This window comes from Nerophis ophidion, linkage group LG09 (genome assembly GCF_033978795.1).
Source record: "Nerophis ophidion isolate RoL-2023_Sa linkage group LG09, RoL_Noph_v1.0, whole genome shotgun sequence".
NCBI classification, from domain to species: Eukaryota; Metazoa; Chordata; class Actinopteri; order Syngnathiformes; family Syngnathidae; genus Nerophis; species Nerophis ophidion.
In genome coordinates, this window is record NC_084619.1 from 5,435,075 (window position 1) to 5,448,316 (window position 13,242).

General features: G+C 42.5%; 1 protein-coding gene across 6 annotated transcripts in view; it reads right to left on the minus strand.

Annotated features, from left to right (window-relative positions):
- Window positions 1-13,242, minus strand: part of LOC133558939 (mitogen-activated protein kinase 8-like) — a 74,937-nt gene that overhangs the window by 10,070 nt on the left and 51,625 nt on the right. For 4 of the 6 annotated variants that reach the window (XM_061910134.1, XM_061910133.1, XM_061910135.1 and 1 more), the window contains 4 exons: window positions 9,653-9,835; window positions 9,445-9,569; window positions 9,295-9,358; window positions 4,142-4,219 (listed from right to left, as the gene is read on the minus strand). In XM_061910134.1, the coding sequence (XP_061766118.1) occupies window positions 4,142-4,219; window positions 9,295-9,358; window positions 9,445-9,569; window positions 9,653-9,835 (450 nt within the window). The remainder of the gene's footprint in view (window positions 1-4,141; window positions 4,220-9,294; window positions 9,359-9,444; window positions 9,570-9,652; window positions 9,836-13,242) is intronic. The other 2 variants (XM_061910138.1, XM_061910139.1) reach the window with 1 other exon arrangement.

Sequence of the window (13,242 nt, forward strand, 5' to 3'; positions counted from 1 at the left end):
GCCAGCCGGGAGACATAGTCTTTCCAACGTGTCCTGGGTCTTCCCCGTGGCCTCCTACCGGTTGGACGTGCCCTAAACACCTCCCTAGGGAGGCGTTCGGGTGGCATCCTGACCAGATGCCCGAACCACCTCATCTGGCTCCTCTCGATGTGGAGGAGCAGCGGCTTTACGTTGAGCTCCTCCCGGATGGCAGAGCTTCTCACCCTATCTCTAAGGGAGAGCCCCGCCACCCGGCGGAGGAAACTCATTTCGGCCGCTTGTACCCGTGATCTTATCCTTTCGGTCATGACCCAAAGCTCATGACCATAGGTGAGGATGGGAACGTAGATCGACCGGTAAATTGAGAGCTTTGCCTTCCGGCTCAGCTCCTTCTTCACCACAACGGATCGATACAACGTCCGCATTACTGAAGACGCCGCACCGATCCGCCTGTCGATCTCACGATCCACTCTTCCCCCACTCGTGAACAAGACTCCTAGGTACTTGAACTCCTCCACTTGGGGCAGGGTCTCCTCCCCAACCCGGAGATGGCACTCCACCCTTTATCAATAAAAGGTTTAAAAATGAGGGAGTCATCAAATAAAATACCAAGGTATTTATATTCATTCACCACTCCTATGATATTCCCTTCAATAGTGGACACTACCAGGGGGGGAGTTTGAGGCACCTTCTTATGATTGGAAAACGACATAAGTTTTGTCAAGTCAGCATTGAGAACCAGTTTTAGATACATTTGTGAATGCTGCACAGCAACAAAGACCTTTTGCAGGGAATTAACAGCCTGTTGAAGAAGTGACGCAATGCAATGAATAATTGTATCGTCAGCAGAAAAACGCATATTAGCATCAGGGAAATGTTGTTCTAAATCATTGATGTACAAGATAAATAAGACGAGCCCCAAAACAGATACCTGTGGCAACCTCTTAAGAAGAGGAACAAATTCCGAACAAATGTATTTATGATACACTAGGTCCAGTTTTCTAAATAGTCTTGAAATCCAAGCGACTGTATGTTTTAACTGTCAAATGAAAAGTAGCCTGGGTTTGAAAATAGCATGGTCTAAAGCAGGGCTGCAGTTTCAAGAGCCCAAGGTCTTGGCATGTTTCTTTAGAAAGTTCCTGTGAATTTATTTGTAAATTATGGTGGAAAATAAGTATTTGGTCAACCATTCAAAGCTCGCACTGATGGAAGGAGGTTTTGGCTCAAAATCTCACGATACATGGCCCCATTCATTCTTTCCTTAACACGGATCAATCGTCCTGTCCTCTAAGCAGAAAAACAGCCCCAAAGCATGATGTTTCCACCCCCATGCTTCACAGTAGGTATGGTGTTCTTGGGATGCAACTCAGTATTCTTCTTCCTCCAAACACGACGAGTTGAGTTTATACCAAAAAGTTCTATTTTGGTTTCATCTGACCACATGACATTCTCCCAATCCTCTGCTGTATCATCCATGTATCCATTTTGGTATCAACTCAACTCGTGGTGTTTGGAGGAAGAAGAATACTGAGTTGCATCCCAGGAACACCATACCTACTGTGAAGCATGGGGGTGGAGACATCATGCTTAGGGGCTGTTTTTCTGCTAAGGGGACAGGACGATTGATCCGTCTTAAGGAAAGAATGAATGGGGCCATGTATCCTGAGATTTTGAGCCAAAACCTCCTATCAGTGAGAGCTTTGAATGGTTGACTAAATACTTATTTTCCACCATAATTTACAAATAAATTCTTTAAAATTCCTACAATATGAATTCCTGGATTTTTTTTCACATTCTGTCTCTCACAGTTGAAGTGTACCAGATCTCTGTCATCATTTTAAGTGGGAGAACTTGCACAATCGGTGGCTAATAAAATACTTTTTTTGGCCCACTGTACACCATAATAATACGTGCATGTTGAAGCACAGTAGAATCCATCAAGCGGTGGGGCTTCATAGCTTACCAAAGTCCTACTAAAACATTTAGATGGATTTTTGAGCGCCGTGTGTAATATTCTATATTTTCAATGGAACATAAAACATTTTGGTCTTGTTTACCTGAGTCATATTGCAGTCTACACATATCTCTAATGTGCGACTGCCATCTACTGGTCACACTTATTATTTCCCCATGAACCAAAAAAAAATAGCTTCGAGGTCGGTAAGCACAACCAAAAGTATTCCGTACATTAGGCGCACTGTTGAGTTTTGAGAAAATGAAAGGATTTTAAGTGCGCCTTCTAATCTGAAAAATACGTTATTTAGCAATTTTAAACAGAGGGGAAAGTTCAGGGGACTCGCCTCCTGCCGAGCTGTGTGCAGTGAGAGGGGTCCTTTGATTGATTGAAACTTTTATTAGTAAATTGCACAGTACAGAACATATTCCGTACAATTGCCCACTAAATGGTAACACCCCAATAAGTTTTTTAACTTGTTTAAGTTGGGGTCCACGTAAATCAATTAATGGTAAACTAAAGGGGAACATTATCAGCAGACCTATGTAAGCGTCAATATATACCTTGATGGTGCAGAAAAAAGACCATATTTTTTTAAAACCGATTTCCGAACTCTAAATGGGTGAATTTTGGCGAATTAAACGCCTTTCTGTTTATCGCTCTGTGGCGATGACGTCAGAACGTGACGTCGCCGAGGTAATACACCCACCATTTACATTTTCAACACATTACAAACACCGGGTCTCAGCTCTGTTATTTTCCGTTTTTTCGACAATTTTTTGGAACCTTGGAGACATCATGCCTCGTCGGTGTGTTGTCGGAGGGTGTAACAACACTAACAGGGAGGGATTCAAGTTGCACCACTGGCCCGAAGATGCCAAAGTGTCTACCGCCAGACCCCCATTGAATGTGCCAGAGTGTCTCCACATTTTACAGGCGATGACAGACACGGCACAGAGATGTATGGATAACCTGCAGATGCATTTGCAACGATAAAGTCAACAAAATCACAAAGGTGAGTTTTGTTGATGTTGTTGACTTATGTGGTAATCAGACGTATTTGGTTGCGGCGTGACTGCCAGCTAATCGATGCTAACATGCTACGCTAATCGATGCTAACATGCTATTTACCGGCGGTGCTAAAGCAGAGATGGCACAGAGATGTATGGATAACCTGCAGATGCATTTGCAACAATAAAGTCAACAAAATCGCAAAGGTGAGTTTTGTTGATGTTGACTGCCAGCTAATCGATGCTAACATGCTATGCTAATCGATGCTAACATGCTATTTACCGGCGGTGCTAAAGCAGACATGGCACAGAGATGTATGGATAACCTGCAGATGCATTTGCAACTATATTACGTTTCCTTCCACCCACATTTAATGCGAAAAAAACACGTACCAATCGACGGATTTAAGTTGCTCCAGTGTCAAAAGATGCTAAAGTCCTGATCGTTTGGTCCGCACATTTTACCGGCGATGCTAACGCAGCTATTCGGCCATGCTATGGCTATGAATAGCGTCAATAGCTATTCGCTCAATAGCTTCAGTTTCTTCTTCAATACTTTCATACTACAACCATCCGTTTCAATAATCTGTTGAATCGCTTAAGTCGCTGAAATCCGAGTCTGAATCCGAGCTAATGTCGCTATATCTTGCTGTGGTATTCCCATTGTTTGTTTGTATTGGCAGCACTGTGTGACGTCACAGGGAAATGAACAGTGTCTTTGCAGAGAGTGAAAAAAAGGCACTTTAAAGCTTTTTTTTAGGGATATTCCAGGACCGGTACCATTTTGAAAAAAACTTCCAAAAATACAACAAGCCACTGGGAACTGATTTTTATTGTTTTTAACCCTTTTGAAATTGTGATAATGTTCCCCTTTAATTGATTCCCTGATATTACCACACGCGACATGAAGGATTTCGAACTGGTCTGAAGGAACATTTTAGTTGTATGGGAACCGTGACTTTTTAATAATAGAGTAGACCTTAAAACCGGGAACAAGCCCATGAACAATTCATTCAGAATTGAATTTTAAATTGACAAAAATTGAATCTTGTGTAACTTAGAAGATTCAAGCACTTTCAAGAACTGTAACCATCCTTGGGAACTGCACCAAAGACAACAATGGCAACGAGGAGTCACTTTAAGTACCAGTTCCCCTCTAAAGCCCTGACTGACAGCTACAGTTCCAATGATGACTCACCTAGAGGAGACGGCTGTCCTCTGATGACTCCATTTTTCGTCCATTCCTCCCAGTCGCAGACTTCCGTATAGATCAGCCCTACAACACAGCAGGGAAGGAAGAACTGATTGGTACTTGATAGCATGTGTGGGCCACTGCTTTCTCATTCCAAGTCTGTTTGCATTCTGTGCGCTCCAAACAGCATCATGTTTCTAATTTGGACGCGCTGGTACTGGAGTGACTTTCTAAAAATGAGCGCGGGGGTCATTATCACCTGGTAGAGTTTAAAGATGGGCTGGCCTGCGTTCACATAAGAAGAAAATACAAAGTGAAAACCTTCTGTTTATTATCGTCTTTCTCAGACAAGCCATGTCAACGGAAGTACAGACTTCAGATGATATTTTATGATGTACAATGGAACCCGTTTTAGTTGACACCACTCGAACTGGCAGACTAAAATGTCAACATATCCGGAATGGAAACTGAAACTAGACATTTCTAGAACATTTACTTTTGACTCACAAGGATTTAGACTCCCTTTTTATTGTCATTCCAATTTGAACTTTACGGTATAGAGAAGAACCAAATTTCGTTGCATTAGCTCATGGTAGTGCAGGATAAAAGAGCAATAAGGTGCAGATACTGTATAAATAAAGTTTACTGTACAGATAAATGTATTGCTTTTTTGCATATGCACCCACGTTTATGGATGTATGTTATATTGTCTGTATATTCCACCGACCTCTATTTAATAATACAACTTTAACATTTGACAACCAAATAATAAAACAAGGTGACTCGGTAAAGAATCTGGGTATTATCTTGGACCCAACTCTCTCCTTTGAGTCACACATTAAAAGCGTTACTAAAACGGCCTTCTTTCATCCACGCAACATCGCTAAAATTCGCTCCATTTTGTCCACTAAAGACGCTGAGATCATTATCCATGCGTTTGTTACGTCTCGTCTCGACTACTGTAACGTATTATTTTCGGGTCTCCCCATGTCTAGCATTAAAAGATTACAGTTGGTACAAAATGCGGCTGCTAGACTTTTGACAAGAACAACAAAGTTTGATCACATTACGCCTGTACTGTATATACCTTTATATACATATATACATACATATATACCTGTACTGTATATACCTTTATATACATATATACATACATATATACCTGTACTGTATATACCTTTATATACATATATACATACATATATACCTGTACTGTATATACCTTTATATACATATATACATACATATATACCTATACTGTATATACCTTTATATACATATATACATACATATATACCTACACTGGCTCACCTGCACTGGCTTCCTGTGCACTTAAGATGTGACTTTAAGGTTTTACTACTTACGTATAAAATACTACACGGTCTAGCTCCAGCCTATCTTGCCGATTGTATTGTACCGTATGTCCCGGCAAGAAATCTGCGTTCAAAAGACTCTGGCTTATTAGTGATTCCTAGAGCTCAAAAAACGTCTGCGGGCTATAGAGCGTTTTCCGTTCGGGCTCCAGTACTCTGGAATGCCCTCCCGGTAACAGTTCGAGATGCTACCTCAGTAGAAGCATTTAAGTCTCACCTTAAAACTCATCTGTATACTCTAGCCTTTAAATAGACCTCCTTTTTAGATCAGTTGATCTGCCGCTTCTTTTCTTTCTCCTATGTCCCCCCCTCCCTTGTGGAGGGGGTCCGGTCCGATGACCATGGATGAAGTACTGACTGTCCAGAGTCGAGACCCAGGATGGACCGCTCGTCGGGACCCAGGATGGACCGCTCGCCTGTATCGGTTGGGGACATCTCTACGCTGCTGATCCGCTTGAGATGGTTTCCTGTGGACGGGACTCTCGCTGCTGTCTTGGAGCCACTATGGATTGAACTTTCACAGTATCATGTTAGACCCGCTCCACATCCATTGCTTTCGGTCCCCTAGAGGGGGGGGGGTTGCCCACATCTGAGGTCCTCTCCAAGGTTTCTCATAGTCAGCATTGTCACTGGCGTCCCACTGGATGTGAATTCTCCCTGCCCACTGGGTGTGAGTTTTCCTTGCCCTTTTGTGGGTTCTTCCGAGGATGTTGTAGTCGTAATGATTTGTGCAGTCCTTTGAGACATTTGTGATTTGGGGCTATGTAAATAAACATTGATTGATTGATTGAACCCGTTTTAGTTGACACCACTCGGACTGGCAGACTAAAATGTCAACATATCCGGAATGGAAACTGAAACTAGACATTTCTAGAACATTTACTTTTGACTGACAAGGATTTAGACTCCCTTTTTATTGTCATTCCAATTTGAACTTTACGGTATAGAGAAGAACCAAATTTCGTTGCATTAGCTAATGTTAGTGCAGGATAAAAGAGCAATAAGGTGCAGATACTGTATAAATAAATAGATTACTGTACAGATAAATGTATTGCTTTTTTGCATATGCATTCATGTTTATGGATGTATGTTATATTGTCTGTATATTCCAGCGAGTTAATCCACTTTTAGGGGGAATTGAGATTATTTTAATGCGTTCAAGAGTCTTACGGCCTGAGGGAAGAAGCTGTTACAGAACCTGGAGGTTCTGCTACGGAGGCTGCGGAACCTCTTTCTAGAGTCCAGCAGTGAAAACAGTCCTTGGTGGAAAAATGTGTAAATTAATAAAGTATTATCTCAATTTGTGCGTCGTTTTAATTCAACTTCTGTTGTCATACGCTATTGTAAACCCTTATCTAACAGCGCCACCAGCCATTTTGAAAAATAATAACGCTTTTGTAAGTGCGCAAAACGGTACGGTGGGTCACAATTTTGCATTTTGATAGTTGCTGTGGAAGAATACCGGTTAAAGGGGAACTGCACTTTTTAGGGATTTTAGTTATTGTTCACAATTATTATGAAAGACATGACGACGGATGGATTTTTTAATTTCATCTGTCTATCCATTTTTTACCGCTTGTCCCTTTTATGGGTCGCGGAGGGTGCTGGAGCCTATCTCAGCTGCATTCGGGCAGAAGGCGGCGTACACCCTGGACAAGTCGCCGCCTCATTGCATATCATTTTTTTAGTCCATTCTAAATATTAAATCAATGCGATCAAAAGTTTGCTTACAATGGAGCCACATAATTCTTCCTATAAAGCCCTTGATTGATTGATTGATACTTTTATTAGTAGATTGCACAGTTCAGTACATATTCCGTACAATTGACCACTAAATGGTAACACCCGGATAAGTTTTTCAACTTGTTTAAAACATCTGAAAACCTTCATTAAGGTTTTATATACATGCTGTAAGTATATATGTAACCTAGTAACTTGCATATTTCCAATAACATTTTCATATTTACGTGTTTTGCTCATCTTAAGCAAACATGGCGCATACATTTAAAAAAGAACATAAAGTTTGCTTTTCAACAGCACCACTGATTATTGCTCACCAACATAATACAACAGTACTTACTGTACAAGCTCTGCTGTTGAAAAATATTCTTAAGTAAATGCTAGTGCCATTATCTTGACATAATGATATGCGCTCAGTATCACGATTTTTTTTTCATGCTTGAAGTAAGAAATTATCACTTTAAAAAAGTAGTTTTATACATGTGGGTGTTGATTTCACAGCTTTGCAACACTTCAAGCATGTTTTACTCAATATAGGTCATAAAATCTCAGCAATAAGCTGTAACATCTTACGGGGATAATTTAGGACCAAAACCCTTGAAACAAGTAAAACCCATCCATCCCTCCATCATCTTCCGCTTATCCGAGGTCGGGTCGCGGGGGCAACAGCCTAAGCAGGGAAACCCAGACTTCCCTCTCCCCAGCCACTTCGTCTAGCTCTTCCCGGGGGATCCCGAGGCGTTCCCAGGCCAGCCGGGAGACATAGTCTTCCCAACATGTCCTGGGTCTTCCCCGTGGCCTCCTACCAGTTGGACGTGCCCTAAACACCTCCCTAGGGAGGCGTTCGGGTGGCATCCTGACCAGATGCCCGAACCACCTCATCTGGCTCCTCTCGATGTGAAGGAGCAGCGGCTTTACATTGAGTTCCTCGCGGATGGCAGAGCTTCTCACCCTATCTCTAAGGGAGAGCCCCGCCACACGGCGGAGGAAACTCATTTGGGCCGCTTGTACCCGTGATCTTATCCTTTCGGTCATGACCCAAAGCTCATGACCATAGGTGAGGATGGGAATGTAGATCGACCGGTAAATTGAGAGCTTTGCCTTCCGGCTCAGCTCCTTCTTCACCACAACGGATCGGTACAACGTCCGCATTACTGAAGACGGCGCTTCGATCCGCCTGTCAATCTCACGATCCACTCTTCCCTCACTCGTGAACAAGACTCCTAGGTATTTGAACTCCTCCACTTGGGGCAGGGTCTCCTCCCCAACCCGGAGATGGCATTCCACCCTTTTCCGGGCGAGAAACATGGACTCGGACTTGGAGGTTCTGATTCTCATTCCGGTCGCTTCACACTCGGCTGCGAACCGATCCAGCGAGAGCTGAAGATCCCGGTCAGATGAAGCCATCAGGACCACATCATCTGTAAAAAGCAGAGACCTAATCCTGCGGTTACCAAACCGGAACCCCTCAACGCCTTGACTGTGCCTAGAAATTCTGTCCATAAAAGTTATGAACAGAATCGGTGACAAAGGACAGCCTTGGCAGAGTCCAACCCTCACTGGAAATGTGTTCGACTTACTGCCGGCAATGCGGACCAAGCTCTGGCACTGATCATACAGGAAGCGGACCGCCACAATAAGACAGTCCGATACCCCATACTCTCTGAGCACTCCCCACAGGACTTCCCGAGGGACACGGTCGAATGCCTTCTCCAAGTCCACAAAGCACATGTAGACTGGTTGGGCAAACTCCCATGCACCCCCAAGAACCCTGCCGAGAGTATAGAGCTGGTCCACAGTTCCACGACCAGGACGAAAACCACACTGTTCCTCCTGAATCCGAGGTTCGACTATCCGACGTAGCCTCCTCTCCAGTACACCTGAATAAACCTTACCGGGAAGGCTGAGGAGTGGAACCCTCTAATATAAAATCTGCTTGGTGAGAAAAGTTTCTTATCAGACAGAAAATAATTTCAGGTATGTAATCTTACTTAGATTTCAGTTTTTGCAGTGTGACAATAAAAAAGTGATAAGTTGCTATTAAACCTTTCCACTCCTCCACAGTATGCTCCCTCTCATCCAGCTGCTTGTCAAGAACCTTGGGCGGGGGCTGGAGAAGACAATAAGGAGAAGAGGAGGGCTTGAATAGGACTCGACAAAAAAAGTGACGAAAACTCTGTCATGCAGTCAACATACCGCCTCCACTTCGGCTGGGTCGTACCAAACGTTGATATAGGGGTGCTGCAGGGCCTCGTCTACAGATATGCGCTTGGAGGCGTCGATCACTAACATCTTGGATAAAAGATCTCTTGCCTGGCTTGCTGAGGGGGTGAGACAAAGCTCTCGGTTACAGTCTGCTTTGAGGAATCGCCTCTGATAACACCAGTTAGAAGAAAAATGGCACCTTTCAGTTTGTTGTGGTCGGAATCGGCAGGGAAGAGAACGTCCGGGAAGAGTTTCTCAAAGCTGTATCCGGCGTAGCGAGGCCGGTTTTCCACGTACGTTCTCACCGACTGGTTGAGTTTCATGAGAAAGTCCTGAGTTGGCGTGCCGAGCTGCTCGATGACTTTGTTCCACTGATCAATGTCTGGGAGGCGTGCATATTAAGGAAAAAGTACTCCTGCAGACATAACACTTTAACAAAATTAGACTAACATTCAACAGTTCCTCCTCATATTGCAGCTTTTAGATGTGGTGATGTGTGTTTACTGGAATAACTCTTCTAGTCCGGGACCCTTTGGGACTGTGTGACAAGGGGTGGTACTTTCGTGACCTCTGTAGTGCTTTTTTTGTGGACTTCTGGATCTGCCTCCCGGGAGCCTTTTGGCCATGGAGACCCGCTGCTGGGTCTCTGCTACACCAGAGTCGGTTTGGAGGGACTGGAGGAGATGCGGATGAGGGGGACAGGGCTGCGGAGCTAACACTGAGCGCTGGGACGGAGAGGCTTCGCGGTGTCTTGGCTGGGTGAGCCACCTCAGTCACCTTGGACGTATCCTCGCTCATCCATGCGGACTGGACACTGGCCGAGAGTGGAGTCGGCTGTCTTGGTTGCTTTGTTGGGTCTGCTCCTGTCTCTGGCCATGCTCCCTCCACCCCAGCGTGGAACACCGCAGAGGCCACCACAGTGGATGTGTTTCGTTTACGTTTTATTCAATAGCTGTATGTAGAAGTGTCTGGTTGTATCTGCTGCTTTAATGTCTTTAATGTCCTCCGTGTTCTTTGATGTTTCCCTCTTGTGTTCTTTGATGTTTGATGTTTCCCTCTTACACACATGCAAGAGGGATGTGTACTATGGCTATGAGGTTTTTTTTTTTTCCCTTGGCCTCAGTCTGCACCCCTTCTCCAGGGCCCAGGCTACGACCGATTTTTTATTTTATTTTAATCTTCTATTTTTTTCTCCCATATCCCCCCCCCCCTGTTTACCTGTATCTCATCTTTTTTGTAAGGGGCGCAGGAAGCCGGCAGACCCGTCAGCGATCCTGTTCTGTCTCCCTGTAATGTTTGTCTTATCTTGAATGGGATTGTGCTGAAAATTTGAATTTTCCTGACGGAATAAATAAAGTACTATCTAATCTAAACGCTAAATACGAAACGGTGACAATTTGGCAAAACATGCAACTTTACTATATTGCTTGCGCTACCATTTTTCCTGACAAAAACACAAAAAGCTGGACTTAATATTTTTTCACACAGCTCAATTCACTTTAAAAAAAACAAAACACCTAAGTGTGCTAAGATCCAAATACCTCACGCTAAACAGCTTGCGCAATGTATGAAATAGCGCGTAGTATTAGTGCCCGTGTTGCGGGTGATCTACTGAGACTACGGAAGCAATTGAAAAGTGGTGCCGATCTTGAGGATTTTGCATGTACCGTAGGGGGACGTCGCCATGGAGACACTCATTTACGGCAGATTCATGTTATCGCGCCTGTGGCGTTTTGCTATGTTTTCAAACAAGCAGCAGACATGAACCACCTTGTTATGGGCATTTTAATAGCAGTCGTGCACTGCATCCGTATAAAAAAAATATTTATATATTTTTGACCGCTGAAGCTGCATGGGAGGTGGGCTGGGCTACTGTGCTCCGGATGCAAAAAATGCATACTTCAAGAAGTTTTTAAGAATATACATTTTAGTCATTAAAATAATTATTAAATGCCACCAAAACGTATCAATTAAATTTTGTTTTAATCAGCCCTTTAAGTCATCCAGCAGCTATGAAATTATAAAAGTATGTTGCTGAATAGACGATGTGTCTAATATTTTGTATTAGACGCATCTGTCCTCTGTCCATCGTGTGTATTTGCAGAGAGCACTACTTTCTTACAGCCGTGTGTTCAAACGTGCTAAAAAAAATGCAATACAGGGAGTGCGGACAAATCACACCGCGTCATAATAGGGTTGTACGGTATACCAGTATTAATATTGTACCGCGATACTAATGAATTATTTTCAGTACGATACAGACTCTGAAAAGTATTAGTCCTTGCCTATTTGGTGACAAATAAAGTAAGTTTCTTTCAGGACGGGGAATAGCTAAACATGCTTCACTACACAGCGTAGCTTCCCGAGGTCCAAAATGTAAATAAACGCCCTTGGTGCATCTACACCTAACATCTATTATAATTATAACAAGTACAGTAGCGTACCTAGTTGATACTACTAGGATTAGGTCGGTATTTTTTGGCATCACAACATCTTCTTTCATTTAAATTACGCTTATAAACGAGGACTTTGAATATGACCAATGTATGATCCTGTAACTACTTGGTATCGGATTGACACCCAAATTTGTGGTATCATAATGGGTTGTACTTGTATAGCGCTTTTCTACCTTCAAGGTACTCAAAGCGCTTTGACACTACTTCCACATTTACCCATTCACACACACATTCACACACTGATGGAGGGAGCTGCCATGCAAGGCGCCAACCAGCACCCATCAGGAGCAAGGGTGAAGTGTCTTGCTCAGGACACAACAGACGTGACGAGGTTGGTACTAGGTGGGATTTGAACCAGGGCCCCTCGGGTTGCGCACGGCCACTCTCCCACTGCTCCACGCCGTCCCAAAACTATCCAAAACTAATGTAAAGTATCAAACAACAGAAGAATAAGTGATTATTACATTTTAACAGAAGTGTAGATAGGACATGTTAAAAGAGATAGTAAGCAGATATTAACAGTAAACCAACAAGTACATTAATAATTCATTTTCACATCTTGTCCCTCATAATTTTGACAAAATAACAGAATGATAAATGACACAATATGTTACTGCATATGTCAGCAGCTAAATTAGGAGCTTTTGTTTGCTTACTTACTACTAAAAGACAAGTTTTCTCGTATGTTCACTATTTTATTTAAGGACAAACTTGCAATAAGAAACATATGTTTAATGTACTGAAATATTTTTTTGTTAAAATAAAGCCAATAATGCAAATTTTCTGGTCCCCTTTATTTAGAAAAGTACCATAAAGCAGTGGTTCTCAAATGGGGTTACGCGTACCCCTGGGGGTACTTGAAGGTATGCCAAGGGGTACGTGAGATTTTTTAAAAATATTCTAAAAAATAGCAACAATTCAAAAATCCTTTATAAATATATTTATTGAATAATACTTCAACAAAATATGAATGTCAGTTTATAAACCGTGAAAAGAAATGCAACAATGCAATATTCAGTGTTGACAGCTCTATTTTTTGTGGACATGTTCCATAAATATTGATCTTGAAGATTTCTTTTTTTGTGAAGAAATGTTTAGAATAAAGTTCATGAATCCAGATGGATCTTTATTACAATCCCCAAAGAGGGCACTTTAAGTTGATGATTACTTCTATGTGTAGAAATATTTATTTATAATTGAATCACTTTTCTATTTTTCAACAATTTTTTTTGTTATTCTTATATCTTTTTTTCCAAAATAGTTCAAGAAAGACCACTACAAATGATCAATATTTTGCACTGTTGTACAATTTAATAAATCAGAAACTGATGAC